Genomic DNA, 20,680 nt, shown 5'->3' with positions numbered 1-20,680 from the left:
TCATAATGGGACAGAATTCTAGCACTTTGCTCTTCTTTTTTATAAGCATTTGTCTTTCTTAATTTGGAATAAAGAAATCAAAAGTAGCAAAAACCAATTTAGCTTTCATTAATATCATATTATAATTCAACATTAAGTACTTCAATTAACTAGATGTAATTATTAATGTTTATGAATTCTTTTAGAAAAAGTCATGCTCACAAAATTTTAATGAAAAAATGAAATAATATAATATTTCATGTTAAAATTAATGAGATTTTGATGGATTTCTGGAAGATCAAGTATATTATCTCCTTTAAGATCAATGAAAATGCTTTTGTTGAATACCTTAGCAAATGTACTTTTAAAATTGCATGTAGATTACATAAATGGTGCTTTTTTTAAGACTAAAAGTTCCTTAAAATATCCATTCAATAAAATGGACAATATTTTCTAATAAAAGTCACTATAGTACAGTTATAATTTCTAAAGTGTTTCGCAAAGAAAAAATATGTGATATTTAAATGTTATACAAATGTCACATTGCATGTAAATATATTACCGGTACTTTGATAACTAACAAGCAAACACATATTGCAAGTATACAAGTACAGTGTATTTGTTCAGCTTTATTTTTATTACAATAAAAACACAATAATCTTAAAGAAACAAACACGATAACAATTGATATCCACTAACATAGTTTGAAAAATAAAATAAAGTATGGCTTTCAAGGGGGAATAACTTAAAATTAATATAAAGAACAAAATTTAAAGTGACTATGTTTGACCATTGGTCAGTGATATATATAATCCTGTCATGATTGGAAAGAATTTGTAGACTACTTCAAGATATGTTGCAGATTATGATAATCAGATCAAATCAAAGCAATATATTAAAAAATTTTCAGTTTTTTTATTACAGATGGACACGATTGAAGGGTCACTTTTTATTATCCAAAAATCATTTAGCATCAAGACGGGGCAAAGGCTTATTTCAAAAATAAGAAGAGCACTCGTTCTGTGTAATTTTCTATTAATACAAGTAACTTAGTGACACTTATTCATATCTTAAAAAATGTAGGTGATTCAGAAGAAAAGTTTTATCAATTACATAAATTTTGACTCAACAATTGGTTTTTGAAATTAATATTAAATTGGTTTGGCTTAGTAACTGCCAGATATAATTACGATAATGAATGAACCCTGTATGTATTTTTAAATGAACACTTTCTATGATTAATATAGGTAGGAAAAAAGCAAACATAAACTTATTAAAAAGAACAATCATTTTTTTGTTTTAAAAAATCTTAAGTCATTCATTAATATACTTGAAAGAAAATCATTCTATATTGTTAATCATAATAACAATGAAATACTAAAACAAATATTTGGTCCCTAAATGTTGATTTCCTTATACTCTCCACTCTTACATCACTCAAATTCATTTGCAGTTTTCTTTTATCAAAGAAAATGTTATGACTGACCAACAAATAATTATGAGTTTCTGCTGTTACCTTATCAAATATTTTTTAGAATAGTTAGGTACTTAGATAGTGAAATGGGATTCAGGGGCGGATCCAGCCATTTTAAAAAGGGGGGGTTCCTAACCCAGGACAAAGGGGGGTTCCAACTACATGTCCCCATTCAAATGCATTGATCGTCCAAAAAAAAGGGGGGGTTCCAACCCCCGGAACCCCCCCTCTGGATCCGCGCCTGGGATTTTCATACAAAACACTGCTATGTACAAAAGATAAGAAATTTTCATTTTTTTGGGGTAATTTTTGTAGGTTTATATCTAAACACAATTCTTCTACCAAAATAAGTTAATATTTTATCCCCCAACCACCCACCCACCCCCAATTTTTTTTTCTTTTTTCTCACAAATTTAAAACTTAATTTATTAATATTTTACAAAGTATACTGGAAACATTGAAGTAATCAACTTAAAAATATCAAAGTATAATAAATGAAATGTACAAATGAAATCATAACCCTGATATAATTGGCCATAATAATAGTATTACTAAACATGCTTAAGTACTATATGTCTTAATGATTTTTTGATACATTGCTTGGAATTAAAGAATATTTAAATACTGTTGTTTTGTTGTGCCCTACGAAAATGAAAATGTCCAAGAATCACACTGGTATTGAATTAGGTATGTCGTCATCGCGTAGATCATAGATGTGAAAATTGGCACCACTGGTGGCTAAATGAGAATACATTTCATTCTGATTAGTAATTGAATTCTTTCTTAAATCATTTGAACTTCTACGGCGATTTGTCTTTCTGACCAGTTCAGGTGAACCTCTTTCATTCCATGAATAATTACTATCATTATGAATGTTAGATTCTGAATTTCTACTTTTATTCAAATGTCTGAGTTCCTCTTTACTCCATGATGAACACTCACTTGATGAAGAGATTTCAGAGTTATCTTCACTGTTACTGGTCGGAGTATAAACAACCACAGGATTGTGTACTCCCACCGGACTATCTCTTTTGGGAGAAGAGTCTGGAGATAACTCCATAGAAGGAACACTTGATTGGTTAGACTTCCTCACTAAAGGTGCACTTGATTGGTCCTCCTCACTAATGTGAAGGGATGGCAATGAATTTTTAATTTGTTCTTCATCACTACTTAAATCGCCTTCACTAAATTTAGGGACCTTTGGTTTTTTATATGCCATTAATTCCTTCTCATTTTTTATAACTGGTTCAATGCTTGTCATATTATTATTAGAACTATTCCGATTTTCATGGTTTTCAGAACCAGTGATTGGCTGACTTCTCCTACCATCTGAAATACCTGACAACCTTGAACGAGAATTACGTCTTGGACCTGCGTTCCTTAGAAAATCCTCATTCTCCATTGGGTTCAAATACAGATTCAAGTTTGTATGTGGGTTGGGAGTCACAAAACTTGTTTCATCAGTCTGTGTCTCCTAGAAAATAAATCAATATTTCAAACCTGATATTGTGGTGGTGTATTCTAAATATTGGGTTTTATAGAAACAATTAAAATAATACAGCATAAGTGTACTTTCTTTTTAATCTAGTCATGCCAGGTACATTGTATCATCAATTTTATTCAATCTTCATTTAGGTTAAATAAATACAGACAATAGTTATTTTTCTAGGTACACTTTCTTGCTCTATCAATAAAAGAGAGAAGAAAGTGGCATTCAACCTCATAACTTTGATAATCATTGTATGGTACCAACACATAGGTCTATAATTAGCAATAATGTATTGGATGACTGTGATTTGTTCAATGTCTAGTGTCAAATATTCTGCATGTTCAAGATGACATCAAATTGACAATAAATCCAATAGGAAAACTCTGCAAAGTTGGACATCTAAGATGAAGGGAGACAATTTGAATGGCCACTGAAAAACTGGGTATGGTAGATTTGGCATGGCCTTCTATGGAACTATTAAAGAGCATTGTTGTAAATATTCTTGAGCAAGGATTTTTTTCTCTCTCTACAATCTTAATTCCAACCTATCATGTCAGAGTATTTATGTGTTAAATCTCTCTACAATCTTAATTCCAACCTATCATGTCAGAGTATTTATGTGTTAAATCTCTCTACAATCTTAATTCCAACCTATCATGTCAGAGTATTTATGTGTTAAATCTCTCTACAATCTTAATTCCAACCTATCATGTCAGAGTATTTATGTGTTACAAACAGCCAAGAAGAAACCCCTCTTCAGCAATAGTTTCAAAGAGAGAAGACTTGAATTACTGGAGAGGCAAACTTCAAACGACAATTATTTTGTGACCAATTGTAGCCTTTTCAGCTTTTTGTACCTGTTTGATTAAGTTTTACTTTGTCCTTAACATTCTATTTAAGTACAGTCCTGTTGTGGTTCTACCCTAAATTTTTCCAATTTTTGCAACATAGTAGTTTTCATACCCATGCAATCAACATAAAATTGAGAATGGAAATGGGGAATGTGTCAAAGAACAGAAAACAGCGGACGGCCACCATTGGGTCTTGAACAACACACAAGAAAATCCCACACCACGAGGTGCACTTCAGCTGACCCCTTTACAAAAATGTGTACTAGTTCAGTGAAAATGGACATCATACTAAACTCCAAAACATATAAGTACATAATCTCACCCTGTGATTCATGGTAACACGTTCATACAGTTTGAACTTTGAAATCTCTGAGACTTCATCTAGACTAGGTAGTTTGCTGTACGAAGGTGGAATGTTTTTAGTTGGATTATTTTGCTGCCTCTTTTCCGCCTGCCTTCGGAAGAATCTATTTCTTCTTCTCCTAAAATACAACATGACAAATATTACTATATAAAACTATAAGCCTCTTTTCCGCCTGCCTTTGAAAGAATCTATTTCTTCTTCTCCTAAAATACAACATAAAACTATTACTACCCTCTTTTCCGCCTGCCTTCGGAAGAATCTATTTCTTCTTCTCCTAAAATACAACATAAAACTATTACTACCCTCTTTTCCGCCTGCCTTCAGAAGAATCTATTTCTTCTTCTCCTAAAATACAACATAAAACTATTACTACCCTCTTTTCCGCCTGCCTTCGGAAGAATCTATTTCTTCTTCTCCTAAAATACAGCATGACAAATATTACTATATAAAACTATAAGCCTCTTTTCCGCCTGCCTTCGGAAGAATCTATTTCTTCCTCTCCTAAAATACAACATGACAAATATTACTATATAAAACTATAAGCCTCTTTTCCGCCTGCCTTTGAAAGAATCTATTTCTTCTTCTCCTAAAATACAACATAAAACTATTACTACCCTCTTTTCCGCCTGCCTTCAGAAGAATCTATTCCTTCTTCTCCTAAAATACAACATGAAAAACTATTACTATATAAAACTGTATCAATTCCCAATTCAATTGGATTAGGAAAACTTTTATATTTATGAAAAAAAAATCATATACCATAAGGATGTAGTAAATTAAGATATAATATTTTAAACAAAAGTTTAAAGTTTAGTAAATATGTGTTAATCCCTATTTAGTGTACTGAATATGACAACATTTCTGAGAAATACTGTTATTTAATAGCCATGTATCAAATATAAGTCATTTTTATTCCCTATTGGTAATAATTAGCTCCTCATATATTCATATTTTATACTGCCCTGGATTTTAAATATTCTGCTCTAAGTGTTACTGATAATGGTTGATCAAGATCAGGTCTTTGGAAGTAGGAAATATATAAAGTATTACTTTCGTTTATTGTCCTTTTTCAACTTAATTGTTCATAGAAGGTCTTTATATTAAATGAATGAACAACAAAATCAAGCTGACATTGAACATCAATTTTAAAAGGCATAATTCTATGATATTCATTTATACAAACTGTCCTATTGTAAAACAAATTCATTCAAGTCAGAGAAAATGGTGCCCTACAAAATTCTTTTTTTTTTTCTATTTTTTTTTTTACGAAAAAAGACAAATTTCTTCATGTTTTACATGCTGAAATATCCAAAAGAGGTTACCATTGAAAGATCCATTGATCTGACTTCTCCAGGTTTTAATATCAATGAAATTTGAAAGAAACCCCAATTTTCTAGGGTGGGCATCCCCATAAATTTCTGATTTAAACCAGAAAGAGTCAAATGTTTTATATAAAAAAAAGCCTTTGAAAAATCCAGAGCTCATTTTCAGTACACCATAACTAAGATAATCTTAGATACTAACACACACCTACCATTCATAGAGAAATCCTACATTCTGACATTAAAACTTCAGATAAATGTTTATAGATTCAAAAGAATCTGTATATTTACAGATATGCCCTATAGCTGTCTGGAAAATTAAATTTATATAGCATAAGATTTCACAATATGTAAAATCATGTAGGTTAACCATACATTATTTTTCTTAAACAATTTGACTTTTCTGGCTGAAAATGGAGATTCAACATTTAATGAGACTTCATTAAAAGCCATTTAACATTCTTATGTTCTACAATGACATAAAAAGGTCAAATAAAGAGGGCAATGAATATTTTATGTCCATTAGGTCTGAGACCACAATTATTTCGTAGTGCATTTCTTTTAGAACATAAATGAAAATTTTAAAAATTCCACCTGCGCTTTCTCAATTAAATTTTTACAGTGTGTTGTACTACTTTTGGGACAAATTATATCAAAATTATAGAAAAATTCATAGGTTCTAACTCAAAATATGGACAATTTTATGTCTAGGGCGTCTTGAAATCTTTTGACAGCTTCCGAAGTGCTAATTTTTAACCTTTTTCAGCTGGACCAAATCACTACTTTCCTTTACAATTCTGGACCCAAATATTTTTACAATGTAATTTCACCCCCTACTTGCAATTTGAGGCATAAAACATGGAGAAATAAATTTGAAAGGGGTATAAAAAAACATTGGCAAGTAACCCACTGTCAACACTAGGGACTATATTCGTGAACAACGAAAATCAAGGGACGACAATTGTGGTCTCGGACCATTAGTATTAAAAATGCATTTTTCTCTGAATAAAGGACTCTTTACAGTGTTTATAATTTCTAATGTACTTGGTCACTCTCTGCATTTAATGTCTCTCTTTATTTTAGACCCTGTACAATTATATGCTATCTCATATGTATCCCTATTATCTGAAAATCTACTATACCCCTCTAGAAACATAGTGACTTAGTGTAGACAACAGGAGATAATACTTATTTCCTAAAGCATTATAATGGGTTCCTTGAAGAAGATTTTCTGTCTCTATTTTTTCAAAGACTTTTTATTTGTCTTCATATATATATATATATATAGTAAATGTTTTGGACTTATTGCTTTGCTCATTAGTAGATGCTAGATATGTCAGAGACTGTAACCAAATGACAAAAAAATGCATCTCAACCTCAAAATACTTGATACAAAATGATTGTCTATACAGATCTACAATATCTCTAAATTTCTTACGTGAAATCTTATGTCTTCTAATCCCACTCCATTGACCCCTGTGTTTATAATATACTCATACTTACTTGGCAAGTAGATATGAAGCGATGCATATACAAACAAAGACTAAGATACCAATAACACATAATGTCCTTGAACCCCCACCCTGGCCTTGACCCCATTGTATATAATATACCAGTACTAACTTGGCAAGTAGATATGAAGCGATGCAGATACAAAGACTAAGATACCAATAACACCTAATGTCCTTGAACCCCCACCCTGGCCTTGACCCCATTGTATATAATATACCAGTACTTACTTGGCAAGTAGATTTGAAGCGATGCAGATACAAACAAAGACTAAGATACCAATAACACATAATGTCCTTGAACCCCCACCCTGGCCTTGACCCCATTGTATATAATATACCAGTACTTACTTGGCAAGTAGATTTGAAGCGATGCAGATACAAACAAAGACTAAGATACCAATAACACCTAATGTCCTTGAACCCCCACCCTGGCCTTGACCCCATTGTATATAATATACCAGTACTTACTTGGCAAGTAGATTTGAAGCGAATGCAGATACAAACAAAGACTAAGATACCAATAACACCTAATGTCCTTGAACACCCACCCTGGCCTTGACCCCATTGTATATAATATACCAGTACTTACTTGGCAAGTAGATATGAAGCGATGCAGATACAAACAAAGACTAAGATACCAATAACACCTAATGGTCTTGAACCCTCACCCACATGACCCCTGTGTATATAACCCCTCACCCTCTTGACCCCTGTGTATATAATAAACCAGTACTTACTTGGCAAGTAGATATGAAGCGATGCAGATACAAACAAAGACTAAGATACCAATAACAATACCAATTATAGTTAATCTGCGATCGTTCTCCAAGGCTTTCTGGTCTGAAAAAGAAATTAATACATTGTACTCTCTTTTCAAGATCAATTTCCAGTATTATTTTTTTAAATAATTCTATACAAAGCATTTTATATATTTAAAAAAAAACACTCAATATTTTGACTTATTTTTTATCAAATCCAAATATCACAATAACATGTTTTATTTTATTATCTAACATTACTGTAATAGTTGGGTTTTTTTTTTGTTTTAGATAATGTCCAATGCTTGTTTTTTCAAACAGGTCCTCTATCTCTGATCTCTAATGTTTTTTTCATTATAATTATAAATATACTGTCTAATTCATTATCTGAAAATTTGAATAAATTTCATATGTCAGAATTACACTTCAAGAGTTTCTATAATATGTACAAGATCAGAAGAACTTTATTCTTTCTCCGTTCATTTTTTATTTTAATTATATTTTATAATCATCAAAGTTTCAAAATTTTGAGAATTAACAAAACTTATCAGTCACTGATTTTATCGTTTTCTTTATGTACAATTTTCTGACAGGTATGATCTACATTTACACATATTTTTTCATACTAATCTTTTTAATGTGCTTAATAAATTTCATTCAATCTAATTTTTGCACACAAGCGCTGCTAAATCAAAGCAATGTTTAACATTTCAACTTTTCCTACACCTGGTTTTCTGTGCAGTCTGTTATAAAGTGATACAACGTATTCAACACAATATGTATACACCAACAACATAAAGATGATATTCATAGCTCACACAGATTACAAAAAGATGTATAGAAATTGAAAAATATTTGAACCATAAATGTCCCTTCAAATCTCCAGTGTACCACTTTAACACAAGATATTGGTAAAAGTTGAAAAGTTTCTATGGAAACAAAAGTTATATATATATATGAGAGAGGTTTCTGATTATATATACAGATATAATAAGATATTAATTTAATATCAATGATTTCACCTTCTGTAGTATAGTGTTGATGACAACGAACCATCTTTGATAACGGTAACTACAAACTATTAAATTATCAAATTATACCTTAAATACTTTGACAAAGAACACTGAAATTCCTATCACATTGGCTTTAACAGGATGAATGAGTTTTATATCAACTTAATTCATTTCATTTTAACATCTACTCAACCAAATTTTAACTTATTAAATCCTAAATCTAAATTATTAGGAAAGGTGTTTGGGAGTAAAAGCTTGCCAACAAAAGTTTTCACCTGCCTTAATTAGACTGAATCCAACGTGTACCAAATTTAATACTGTAGTGTAAATTCTCTTTTCTTATCCCTTGAATTTGCTTTTTTTTAAATTTCCCTTTATATATATGTGTCGATGAAAGTTGTATTTGATAAAGATTGTCCTGTGCTGTTGCCCACCTAAGTTTAAACAATGTTTATGGAATTTTTTTCAACCTCAAATTCAGTTTCTAATTTAGAAGTTAAATTAGATTAATCAATTATATTCCTGCATAGATTGCACGCTTTTTTAATTAAAACTTCTCTTTTGACACAAGAACATGATTTGTCTGTTTCCTCTTGCTCTTGAAATTAACTGACCTTTGAAAAAATCTAAAAATGCACAACTGCACATGTTATGAATTAAATCTAAGTTTAAGTCCATCCCAATATACTCTAGAAAAGATTAGTCATTGAAAAACTTAGAAAAGGAAAAAAGTCGCAAAATTAAATCTTGTATCAATTTAAAATTGGAGGTCTACTACTACTTGAAGTAATTTAGTCTATTTTACTAATCCTAACAAAATTAAAAGATTTTTATTGACAACCTTCCCCAAATATAAAATTGTCAAAGTTCATGTTTTGCCATGGGAAACCCCAAACATGTTCTAGTAATAAAAAAGAAAAAAAACAAATGGTGCACAACTACATGTAGAATGAGGTCTATAGATCCTTCACTGACAGACAGACAGGAGAAGTCAATGCGTCTCCACACACATTTATGTCGGGAAGACATAAAAATTGAAATGTGATATTCCATCTCTTTAATTTCAAAGTTAAATTTAATCTAAAATTTATAAGATTTGTCTAATTTATGATCCCTGTTTAATTAAAACCTTGCCATATGTATAATATACCTACTGGATGCTACTTTGCCAAAAATCAATTTCCTGTACTCGCATCGGTCCCCTTGGTGCGTGGCGGGACACCTATCAGGTGGGAGATAAAAAGTTCAGATATTAAATAAAAACCAATTAAAATCAAGAAGAATGAGAAAATGTTTTATTATTAAGTCCAGAAATTATGGCTGTGTTCCTTTTTTCTTTCTTCCACAATTTTCACAATTTTTTTCTTTTTTCAAAACAATTTGGTCTGAAACTTTTCAACCCAAAGTGCAACAAACACCATTCATATTCCTGAACTTCATAACAAAAGTGCATTAATACAGTGCAGACATCTGGCTAGAGTAATATGCAAACATAAGCAATATAATTATTAATACCAATTCTACAAATTTAGATATAAAATACCTGTCCACTAAAGAAAACTTTCATTTGGCTTTGTTCTAATTTTTCTTTCTGTTAATAAATAGATTTATTTAAAAAATATTCAAAAATCTTTTCCTTTTTAGAAATCTTGAACTCCATCCAAATTTTTTTTTTTCTCTTTTAGAAATCTTGAAATCCATCCATTTTTTTTCTTTTCTAGAAATCTTGAACTACATCCAAATATTTTAGAATTGGTATTATGTGATAGGTGCTGGGATATTATAGTGGTCCTCTGTCTGTAAGCTTTCCAGTCGGCGCTTATCTGCATTCAAGTTCATTAGCTATTGTTTTAGTTCAACTTAACAAAACATGCATGTTAAATTTCTATTAAAGAACTTAATTACCACAGTCTATATTTTAGAAGTTATCTTCCTGGGACTAATTATCTAAAAATAACAGGTCTCTTAAATTGAGATATAAACTGGTCTCCTAAATCACGAAAATAAACTGGTCTCTTAAATTGAGATATAAACTGGTCTCCTAAATCACGAAAATAAACTGGTCTCTTAAATCAAGATAAATGAAGTTGTCTTTCAAATCAAGACTGACTTAGAGAAATAAGGACATAGTAGTTTTAACTGTTTACTTTATTACATTGATATATTTCACACACGTTTTTTTTTTTTATATAAATTTCAACAGTATATTCATTATGCATATTTTTCAACTAACTATCATTGCTGGTTTTATGACATTACAGTTTAATTCAATATGTCTAAATGTATTTTCCATAAAATAAAACAATTTTATGATCTTCTTCAGTTTCACATTCAGTCAATTTATTTGTCCATTAAATTTTCATAAAATTTCATGCTAATGCAGTCATTCAAACAATTTTATGAGGTAAAATGCATACAAAATTTCAAATCCTAACTCTGTCAATCTAGCTTGAATTATTAGTATTGGGAAATTTTATACTTTTTCATGCTTTTAATTTGTATTTTCATGCAAACTGCATATGAAAATTTGATTTAACAGGCAAGGTTAATTTTGGTTATATGACAGCATTTCAAAATTATAAAATTGGTTCTCGATTATTCCTTTTATACATTTTAAAAATTTTTAAAATGATAACACTAAACTGGAATAACAATTTTCATCATATGTATTAAAATTTGTAAAAAAAAAGATATATTTAAATGAGTTGATTAATTCTGCAATCACTTTAAACCACTTAAATAATATAGACATCATCCTATCACAAAATATAAATTAAAAAAAAACATGAACAATTTTGAAAATAATGCATGCCATGCTAAAGAAAACCATAGCAACAGGGTGAACTTGAATGCTAAAACTGTAGGGTATCCTACCCCAGTCCTCTATAGCTGGAATGTTCTTTGGTAGTCTCCTCTGCTCGCATCTCTCACCTGTGTGCGTATCCGGGCAGCTAAAAACCAGTGGCAAAATCATAGAAATAACATTCTTCAACTTGTAAAATCACAAACAAATATGGTACTAATGTTGTTGTTTTTTGTTACATAAGGATGGATGCATATTATGTGGATTCAGTTTTTGTGGATTTCATAAATGTTAATCACAAATTTACTTTCTTAGAAGTACACATTATCTATAGACTTAATTGTTTACACCACAAAATCAAATATTTGTAAAGAAAAAACTACTTTTCCTCAATCCTAGAAAATTGGTTTATATAAAAAAAAAAAAAAAAAAGAATCCATATTATGCTTCATTGTAAGGGTTTTTGCAGATTTTGTTACCCTGATCTTTGCATTATTTAATGATTTTGTTGTGAGTATAAACATCTATAATAATCAGTATAACTTTTTGGGGTAAGACGTTAAAACATTTTCACCATATTCTATTCCAAGATGACTTAATTTCAATAAATCATATGGATGAAAGGAGATACTGGGTGAATATCAATGAGACAGCAATAGAACAACATAGAAAACCCAAAAGACAACAATGGTCAACATGCAGTCTTCAGCAATGGAAAGGGGAGACAATATGTGAAACTCCAAAGTGCCCTAAAAAGTGGAAGTTAGCAATATATCAAATAGATTATATTAAAAGTCTTCTTTCAAACTGTTTTAAATGTACAATGACATTATGTATGAAATCATTATATAATCATTTTAAGTACAGTCTACATTTTCTTAAAACTTATGTCTTCCTTTCTGATTTTAAGTACTACAATTTGATTTTCATTATGATTAGAATACTACATTAACACTTTTTTCCATAAATGTTTTTAGATAAAGTTCTTAAAAAAAATGAAAATAATGAAAAAATAACCACTAAATCAAATTCCTATCTTTGAACTATTTAGAGGACACAGTTACCCTATATATCTTAAATTATCTAAAATTATATGATGTTTGCCTCCCAATAGCAGCATGATAAGATATAACTTCTTAGCACTAGTTAGAATATGATAAATAGGTTTCCCTTCTGTTAAGAATAAAATGAGTTAGCATAAAAAAGACAGCAATCTAAACACAAAATTTCATCTAGTTATACATATTTAGAGGTCAATCCATCAAGACAATCTGTTTTTTTCAGAGGGGATCCAGCCATAAAGGGGGGGGGGGGGGTGTGCATTGATCGTCATAACAAGGGGGTTTATTGATGGTTTGATGGTAAATTTGCAGAGATATAAACTAATTTCATCTTTATACATTTGTATCTCTCTAACTATAAGAATCATGTCAAGAACTGCACAGAGATTGACAAAAGAGACCATATGAGATTGTTGACCTCTCAAAGTACCTTTTTATGCCTTTATTTATGGCTTGCTGTCTCACCACCTGTTTCTTATCTTATATTCATATTGATTATACAGTAAATTAAAAAAAAAATAACTGATAATGCAGTAAATCACAACAGTAATGACGGTAATTTTTTTCAAATAAGATATAAATATATCTTCAAAAATATCACATGCAAGTATAAATTTTTTTACAAAATTTGGTCTGAAAATTTACAACAAAACTTATTTCTGAAATTTAAACTGAAACCATTTAAATAATATAAAGATGCATGCTTTAGGGTTTATCAATATCTTATTCTTTTTCAACGATTTCATGGCTTTATAGGCAAAATGTGACTTTATTTTTAAATAATTGAAATAGATAAAATGTTAAGTATCAAGGCATAGCAACTTTTAAAAACATAAAAAAGGGAACTTATATTGGTAACAGTATGGAGTAACAGACATATCTTGCATTATTTGTCAAGTTTGTTCCATATATCATTGGTGTCTATTGAAACTTTTTAATGTTCCTGTGGTTTTTATCAGAATTCAACACTTTAAAATTAGCATGCATGATAGGATCACTCCCACCATCATGAATTAAAATAAATTCCCAATCTATGTTCATAATTTTGTTTCATTACATTTACCCAAGGCTTACTATATATGGTTTTATTGATGTATAATCATAAATGGATATGTAAACGGAGGAGTTTTACACCCACTATATCCTCCTCTTGGCTACAGGCACCCAATGTATGAGATATTCTGGCGTTTTATAAATTATTCTGAAAGGTTTTAAAAGGGAGAGTTTAATACACCTACCCTGTTCCCCCTCTGGGTACAGGACTGCTTACATATGCAGTCTTCTGTTCATGAATTATTCAAAAAAGTTTAAACCAGGATAGGTTTTTCTTCGGAACATTTTATTTTAAAAAGTGTATACCTATATATAACTTATAAGAGATAGGTAGAATGAAAGAAATAATCTTGTCTGGTATGACAGTCTTGAATGTGTAGGGAGACACAAAAAAATAAAATATACAATCCTGTTTATACAAATAGACAATGATCATGCAATACGATGAATTATCTTACATGTACACGCAACAGTTTTTAGTTATATTTTCTAACGAATCTCCTCTTTCGATAGAATTCCTGATAGCAAGCAATGAAAAAAATGAACAACTTCTTCAGTAAAATATCTTTATCATTTTGCCTCTGAATTGCCCTTAAAAATCACTTTCTTTCATTTTTGTTTGTTTGTTTTCTTTTTTTTTTTTTGGGGGGGGGGGGGGTGGATTTGCTTGTTTTTTGGGTGAGGAAAATCTGTAAGTGTGAGTCAATTCAATTGTGTAAAATTTTGAGACTACATTTCATTACTTGTAACCTTTAGTACTGCTGACATGTGATGAGTGAGTAACAGAAAACAAAAAGACAGAATTTTCACTTTCCAAGAAAATTTGTCTGATCTTGAAAGTGGTTACATCATAGAAACCTTCTTAATGCGTCTGCCTAACAATATAATATCCCTCTGATGGACAAATAAGAAAACTGGTATTCTTATTACAGATCCCGACCTCTCCCATTATTGAATTAACGCTTCAGAATTGCTATTGTGAGTCTGACAGGTGACGGAAACATTCCATAACTTCTTCAAATACAAAATATTATTGACTTACTAAAAGACATTTACAGAATCCCCGCCAGAGAGGATTTTACTGTAAACCGAATATCCTGGACCGATTCCAATAATAAAGGGGTTGTAGACAGCATCTGTTTTATACGATACAAAGATCAATAAGACTATACCCAATAACTTAGTGGTATTGATATATTAACTCTATCAGAGCCAAGAAAATTGGCCAATTTGTTGAAAACGTTGAAAAGTAAACAGAGTGTTACAGAAATGATTAACAGCATGATGATAATGGGGGTTTGATAAGAAGAAGATTGTGATCAATATCTTGTATAACTATCTATAAGGCCTTTTTACTAATAATGCTTTTGATTTAATTAAAATTGTGAAGAAATCTACAGTTTCCTGTCAAAAACATCTTTGGGGGATTTTCTCTTCTAAAACTTTGAAGCTTTCTGTGGGTAGATGCACTGACTTTAAGGATAATTAATTTAGATCAGCTGTACCTAATACAAGTTTTAATCAAAGTCCTCTGTTCAATTCTATTTTCACTCCCTTTCATGACAAACAACAAACTCAGATTTTATAAGTTTTGAAGTACGAACTGTTATAAAGACAGTTATTACCGATTTAAACTTTTTTCAAAAACCCACTCTTACCACAAGATGATGATCTCTAAACCGTACATTAGCAATTAAAGAATGAACTATAGAAGTACTTTTGTCTTTGAGGAGATAGATTATGTTCATACAGTTTTAAATTCATCTATGACTGAAACAATATAAACATTAGGAGATGGTATGAATAATAACCAATGAAACAACTATGTCCACCAGAGTTCAAATCAGGTGGATATCAGCAATTATAGTTCAATGTACTGTCTGCAAACAAATAGGGGATATAATAATATGTAAGAAAGAGTATATGAGAACAAGAGGCTGTCACAACGGCAGCAAACTGGATTTATTAATATTTATTTGTGTCCTGGCAATATCACAAGAACCATTACTGATGAATGGTGAAAGTGAAAATCGTCAATATCAAATTTGACCTCCATTTTGTCATCAGTATCAACATCTTAAAATTTGAAAAGCTTAGATTGAATGGTTCATGAGTAAATGCAACAACGTGAATAGAAACGCCATTTCACAATCTTTCAAGAACCATAACTCCTGAACGGTAAAAGTCAAAATAATCATTATTGAACTTGAACTCTAATTTGCCATCAGTAACAACATTAAAAATTTCAAAAGCTTTGGTTGAATGATTCATGAGAAAATGCACGGACACGACTGGAAACACCATTTTTCAATCTTTCAAGAACCATAACTCCTGAACGGTAAAAGTCAAACTCGTCATTATTGAACCTGACCTCTATTTTGTCATCAGTAACAACATATTAAAATTTGGGAAGCTTTGGTAAAACAGTTCATGTGTAAATGCACAGACACGACTGGAAACACCATTTTTCAATCTTTCAAGAACCTTAACTCCTGAACGGTAAAAGTCAAAATCGTCATTATTGAACTTGACCTCCATTTTGTCATCAGTAACAACATATTAAAATTTGGGAAGCTTAGGTAGAACAGTTCATACGTAAATGCACGGACACGACTGGAAACTCCATTTTTCAATCTTTCAAGAACCATAACTCCTGAACGGTAAAAGTCAAAATCGCCATTATTGAACTTGACCTCCATTTTGTCATCAGTAACAACATATTAAAATTTGGGAAGCTTAGATATAACAGTTCATGTGTAAATGCACGGACACGACTGGAAACTCCATTTTTTAATCTTTCAAGAACCATAACTCCTGAACGGTAAAAGTCAAAATCGCCATTATTGAACTTGACCTTCATTTAGTTGTCAGTAACAACATATTAAAATGTTAAAAGCTTTGGTTGAACGGTTCATGAGTTAATGCACGGACAACATTTGAGTGACGCCCGCCCGCCCACCCGACCGACCGCCCGCCCGCCGTACATCCCCAAATCAAAAACCGACATTTTTGTCACAAAAATCCAGTTAAAAATCATTGAAATGCAGTAACTGTAAGTGGTTTAGGAGGAGTTATGTCCCATGTTGAAAATATTGTCAAGTACTATCATTGTACTAAGGGAACTCAAAAAAATGTTTGTATTCAAAAATTAGAATTAAACATTGCACTATGGCTTTAATAAGACAAAAAAAAACTTTAAGCTACAAGGTTTCATTGATCCGAGTCAGTATTTAGGAAGAGATTAGAATAAAAAGTGCACAAAAGTATGATAGACTATAAAGATGTATGTTCAAAACAACGATGCATAAAAATTCACAGATAAATTTGATTAGGCAGAATTGAATTTAATGTAAGATGAAGTAACCAATATTGATTTGGATACCACAAAGCTGTCAATGATCTGACCAAATTCCCAACTGTTATACGGTTTTAATTGTACACATTGTAAGGAAAATTCTACAAAACAGAAAAGTTCTACTGTTTTTTTTAAATGTCTAAATTCCAACAACAAAACCACATTGTGTGCCATGTAGCCATTAAAATTGTCCTCTAAAGTTAGGAAAATCCCTTAAAAATATACAAATATAAAATATCAATGTTTAATGCTCTGACCTCAAAACACCATTACCAGTATCTACCTATTTTGTCTTAAGAATTTATAAGACTGGCATTATAAACAGACCCAGACTACAAAACTAGTGTTTAATAAATTTAATTAATACAGTCAATAAATAATATACCATCTGATATACAGAACTTATCACCCAAATGTAATCATTTATGCTCAAAAGCGGGATTAGTTTGCACGATAAGCAATAATTGGCTGTACATAGCAATGGTTTAAGGGTAGATAAATCGTAATGGATAGGAAAGCATGAAAGTTTTATTGATAAAGGTATAAAAGCTGCATATGTCTCGGTTATTATTATTGGCTAGCTTTGTCACTTACACAGACACAACAATGTGATCAATAGACGAGGAGCAGTCGTAATTAGGTGATTATTGGTTATATTATCAAACTATCAGAAAGACAGGGATGCCACATCAGAATATCAAAATATCTTAACAGATTTAGGAATCACAAATTGAAACGAAGCCTAAAAAATAGAAACAGCATGAATGAATCATGACTGGCTCTCATGAAAGCCAAAGTTTAATCTCAATGAAACTTTTTCTTTTTTTTTCCCTAAAAATTTCTGAATTTTTAAGATTATATTTTTTTAAAAATCCAAAAACATTTACAAATCTGTCAACATAGTCTAATCAGTTCTAATCCAGACTACTTTAATTCTAAACAGAAATCATCAATTGTATATCTTATAAAAAGTTTTTATCATCAAACTGTTACGATATTTGTATAAGTACTCTTACCGGCATCTTGGTATCCCTAGATCTGCAATGATTTCACACGTGCCTCCGTTAAAACATCTACCATCATGTTTCGGTGGACATTTATAAAATAATGTAGGTGTTACTGAAATAAAAAAAAAACACTTTTTTTTTGTGTTGGATAGCAATATGATCAACAGTTTTGTAACTTACGGCTAAATATAACTTTGAAATAACTTTTGCTTTGAGAAACATTATACTCTATAACTTAACAGTCGTAAAGCACTCAATAATTGTTAAGTTTATAATAAGACTTCAGATACTTTGCAATCATTGCTGCACGTCTTGGCAACAACAGACAACTTGAACTATACTTGGGGAAAAGGGAGAATTTTGGAAGACCACTCTAAAACTAGTTTAACCCCATGCTATAATGTGGCTGTACCGAGTTGAGACCCTTATCAGTAATTTTCTTTAGTTATATCTAAGCTTTTTGTATGCAGAGAGTTTTGTGCTGATTACAGATCAATGATAGTCTGAGTTTATTCACAATTTTTCTTTACTCATGGTGAACTAGCATTCATCAAACATTTAAGGGACTTTTTTGAATGTTTGAGACCACACGACATATTTTAATTTGACACCTAGCATCAGACTTGTGCATCAGACATTTGTTCTAATTCTGTGCAAATTAATCAAAAGGAAACAGCTATTGGTATATAAATATTTTGAAAGTCTGACAATTTCAAGTTTTGGTTATTTAAAGACTCATAATTTCACACTGCCCTATCAATAAATAAATTAATATAAGCACCATTTAAAATTCCAACAATGTTCCTAAATTGAGATACATGGTCTTCCTTTTAAACATGATTAAGAAACATACTTTAGTCATTACTTAAAAATAATGATAAATTAGCCCTTAAGTCAATCCCCCACCCAATAGTAAAATAAAAGAGTCAAAACAAAGATGCTTTATTTCAATTTTTCTAGCCATTAAATGTGTGTCTGCTTATCTTTATATTTATTAAAGAAGGTAAATTTGACATATTAATTCACCTTGAGTCAACATTCAATAAAACTGAATGAATAGTTTAAATATGTAAACTAACACTCGGGTAGGCGGAAGCATATAGTACTCTGCATTCTAAATGACACCCCCGCCTGCAAAATATTCAACAGACTTTTATTTTTATATCATCGAAAACTAAAAATAAGTTCATATAAAAGTCGTAACTTGCTCATGTTACCATAAACTGATTCACAGCATAGGTATTCAAACACTGGTTCAATAGTTTTCAGGTTTAACATTTATGTATCACTTTTTAGTCCAAGATAAACAAGTTATGTTTTAAAGGTTTCATGTCTCACTCTTTTAAACCCAATATAAACAGGTTAAGATATTTTTAATATTTTTCATATTATTTTTAGTTATGTATTTTATAAATATTTTTATCATTTTTAAATCTTTTAGGTCTGTTATATCCATTTTTATCTTTTTTTTTTATTTATTTCCACCTTTTAATTAATTTTCCTTGTAATTTCATAACAATAAACAATTTAAATGGGAGAAAAACTCACATTACTTTTGACTAATAATTTGAAATATCATTAAAATGAAAATGATGTTAGTATTTTATGTGAATTTATTTGCATGTTAACATGCAACAAAGCTGCTTAAAGTTGACTGAATTATATATAATGTATAAAATCTGCAGAAATCCTCAGTAGTAGATATGTGATCACTTCAGGCACATTAAAGATAAATTTCCCCCTAAAATATAACGCCCATTCATGCCCACAGTAACTTATATCCAATTTAGGGTAATCAGTATTACCATTTTGGTGTTTGGGTCCAACCTGTGGAGAAAAAATGCCAACTACGAATGTTTATAAACATAATTATAGTCTGTTTGCCAATTCTTGTAAATTGATTCTGTAACAAGAGATCCCCTTTTAAGTAGCCTTTCTAAGGAGGAACATATATTTTTATTGACAATGTAGAGTCACCTGAAAGAGCAAATTTATCTGTGGGTCACGTGTGTTACTTTTAAGTTTTTCAAATCTTTTGATTACATTTAATTTGTTTTTAAGCTATAACTTTTGATATCATAAGTATTAAATCTTCACTAAAAGTTGGTTTAAATGCAGTTTATCAGTGTCAACATTCCTTGTGTGGAAAAAAGCCACCAGAATAGAACCAGTCTACAACTGACAAAGGGAAGTAATTTGTTTAAAAACTGTGAAATAATGGATTGAGATCAGTAATTGGCAAATGGACTATTGACAGCTAACTCCGCTGTTTTAACAAAGAAATCTTAAGATATATATATCTTGATGTAATATTGACAATGATTGATGCAACTGCAAATATAAATTTGGAATAAAACATATAAAGTGCACAAAATAAAACAAAACACGAAAGGAAATACTCTAATGACAATTACACTTACCTTCATTTATTTCAATGGCTGGTTTTTGTGTTGTAGTTTTCTTAGGGTTTTTATTCTTTGAAGGCTTTTTAGGTTTTTTCTTGACTGTACAGTTATGAAATAAAAGAAATAAGCATAGTGCAGACAACATCAACAAAAATAAAATAATTTTCATGCAGTGCAAAAAGAATATATGATGACAAATATCTTTTGAAAATCCTGGATCTACAAATGAAAAAGG

General features: G+C 30.5%; 1 protein-coding gene across 5 annotated transcripts in view; it reads right to left on the bottom strand.

The window, feature by feature from the left end:
• Window positions 1-417: 417 nt before the first annotated feature.
• Window positions 418-20,680, bottom strand: part of LOC143044455 (uncharacterized) — a 57,030-nt gene continuing 36,767 nt past the window's right edge. Inside the window, exons 4-10 of one of the 5 annotated variants that reach the window (XM_076216485.1) lie at window positions 20,461-20,544; window positions 18,050-18,152; window positions 14,143-14,196; window positions 11,636-11,712; window positions 7,728-7,830; window positions 4,116-4,275; window positions 418-2,927 (exon numbers count right to left, since the gene is read on the bottom strand). In XM_076216485.1, coding sequence (XP_076072600.1) covers window positions 2,121-2,927; window positions 4,116-4,275; window positions 7,728-7,830; window positions 11,636-11,712; window positions 14,143-14,196; window positions 18,050-18,152; window positions 20,461-20,544 — 1,388 coding nt within the window. In that variant the 3' untranslated portion in view covers window positions 418-2,120. Of the gene's footprint in view, window positions 2,928-4,115; window positions 4,276-7,727; window positions 7,831-9,915; window positions 9,984-11,635; window positions 11,713-14,142; window positions 14,197-18,049; window positions 18,153-20,460; window positions 20,545-20,680 lie in introns of all 5 variants that reach the window. The other 4 variants (XM_076216481.1, XM_076216482.1, XM_076216483.1 and 1 more) reach the window with 4 other exon arrangements.

This window comes from Mytilus galloprovincialis, chromosome 9, assembly GCF_965363235.1.
Source record: "Mytilus galloprovincialis chromosome 9, xbMytGall1.hap1.1, whole genome shotgun sequence".
NCBI lineage: Eukaryota > Metazoa > Mollusca > Bivalvia > Mytilida > Mytilidae > Mytilus > Mytilus galloprovincialis.
Note: the sequence above shows the minus strand (reverse complement) of the source record. Positions and strands in the feature narration are given on the sequence as shown.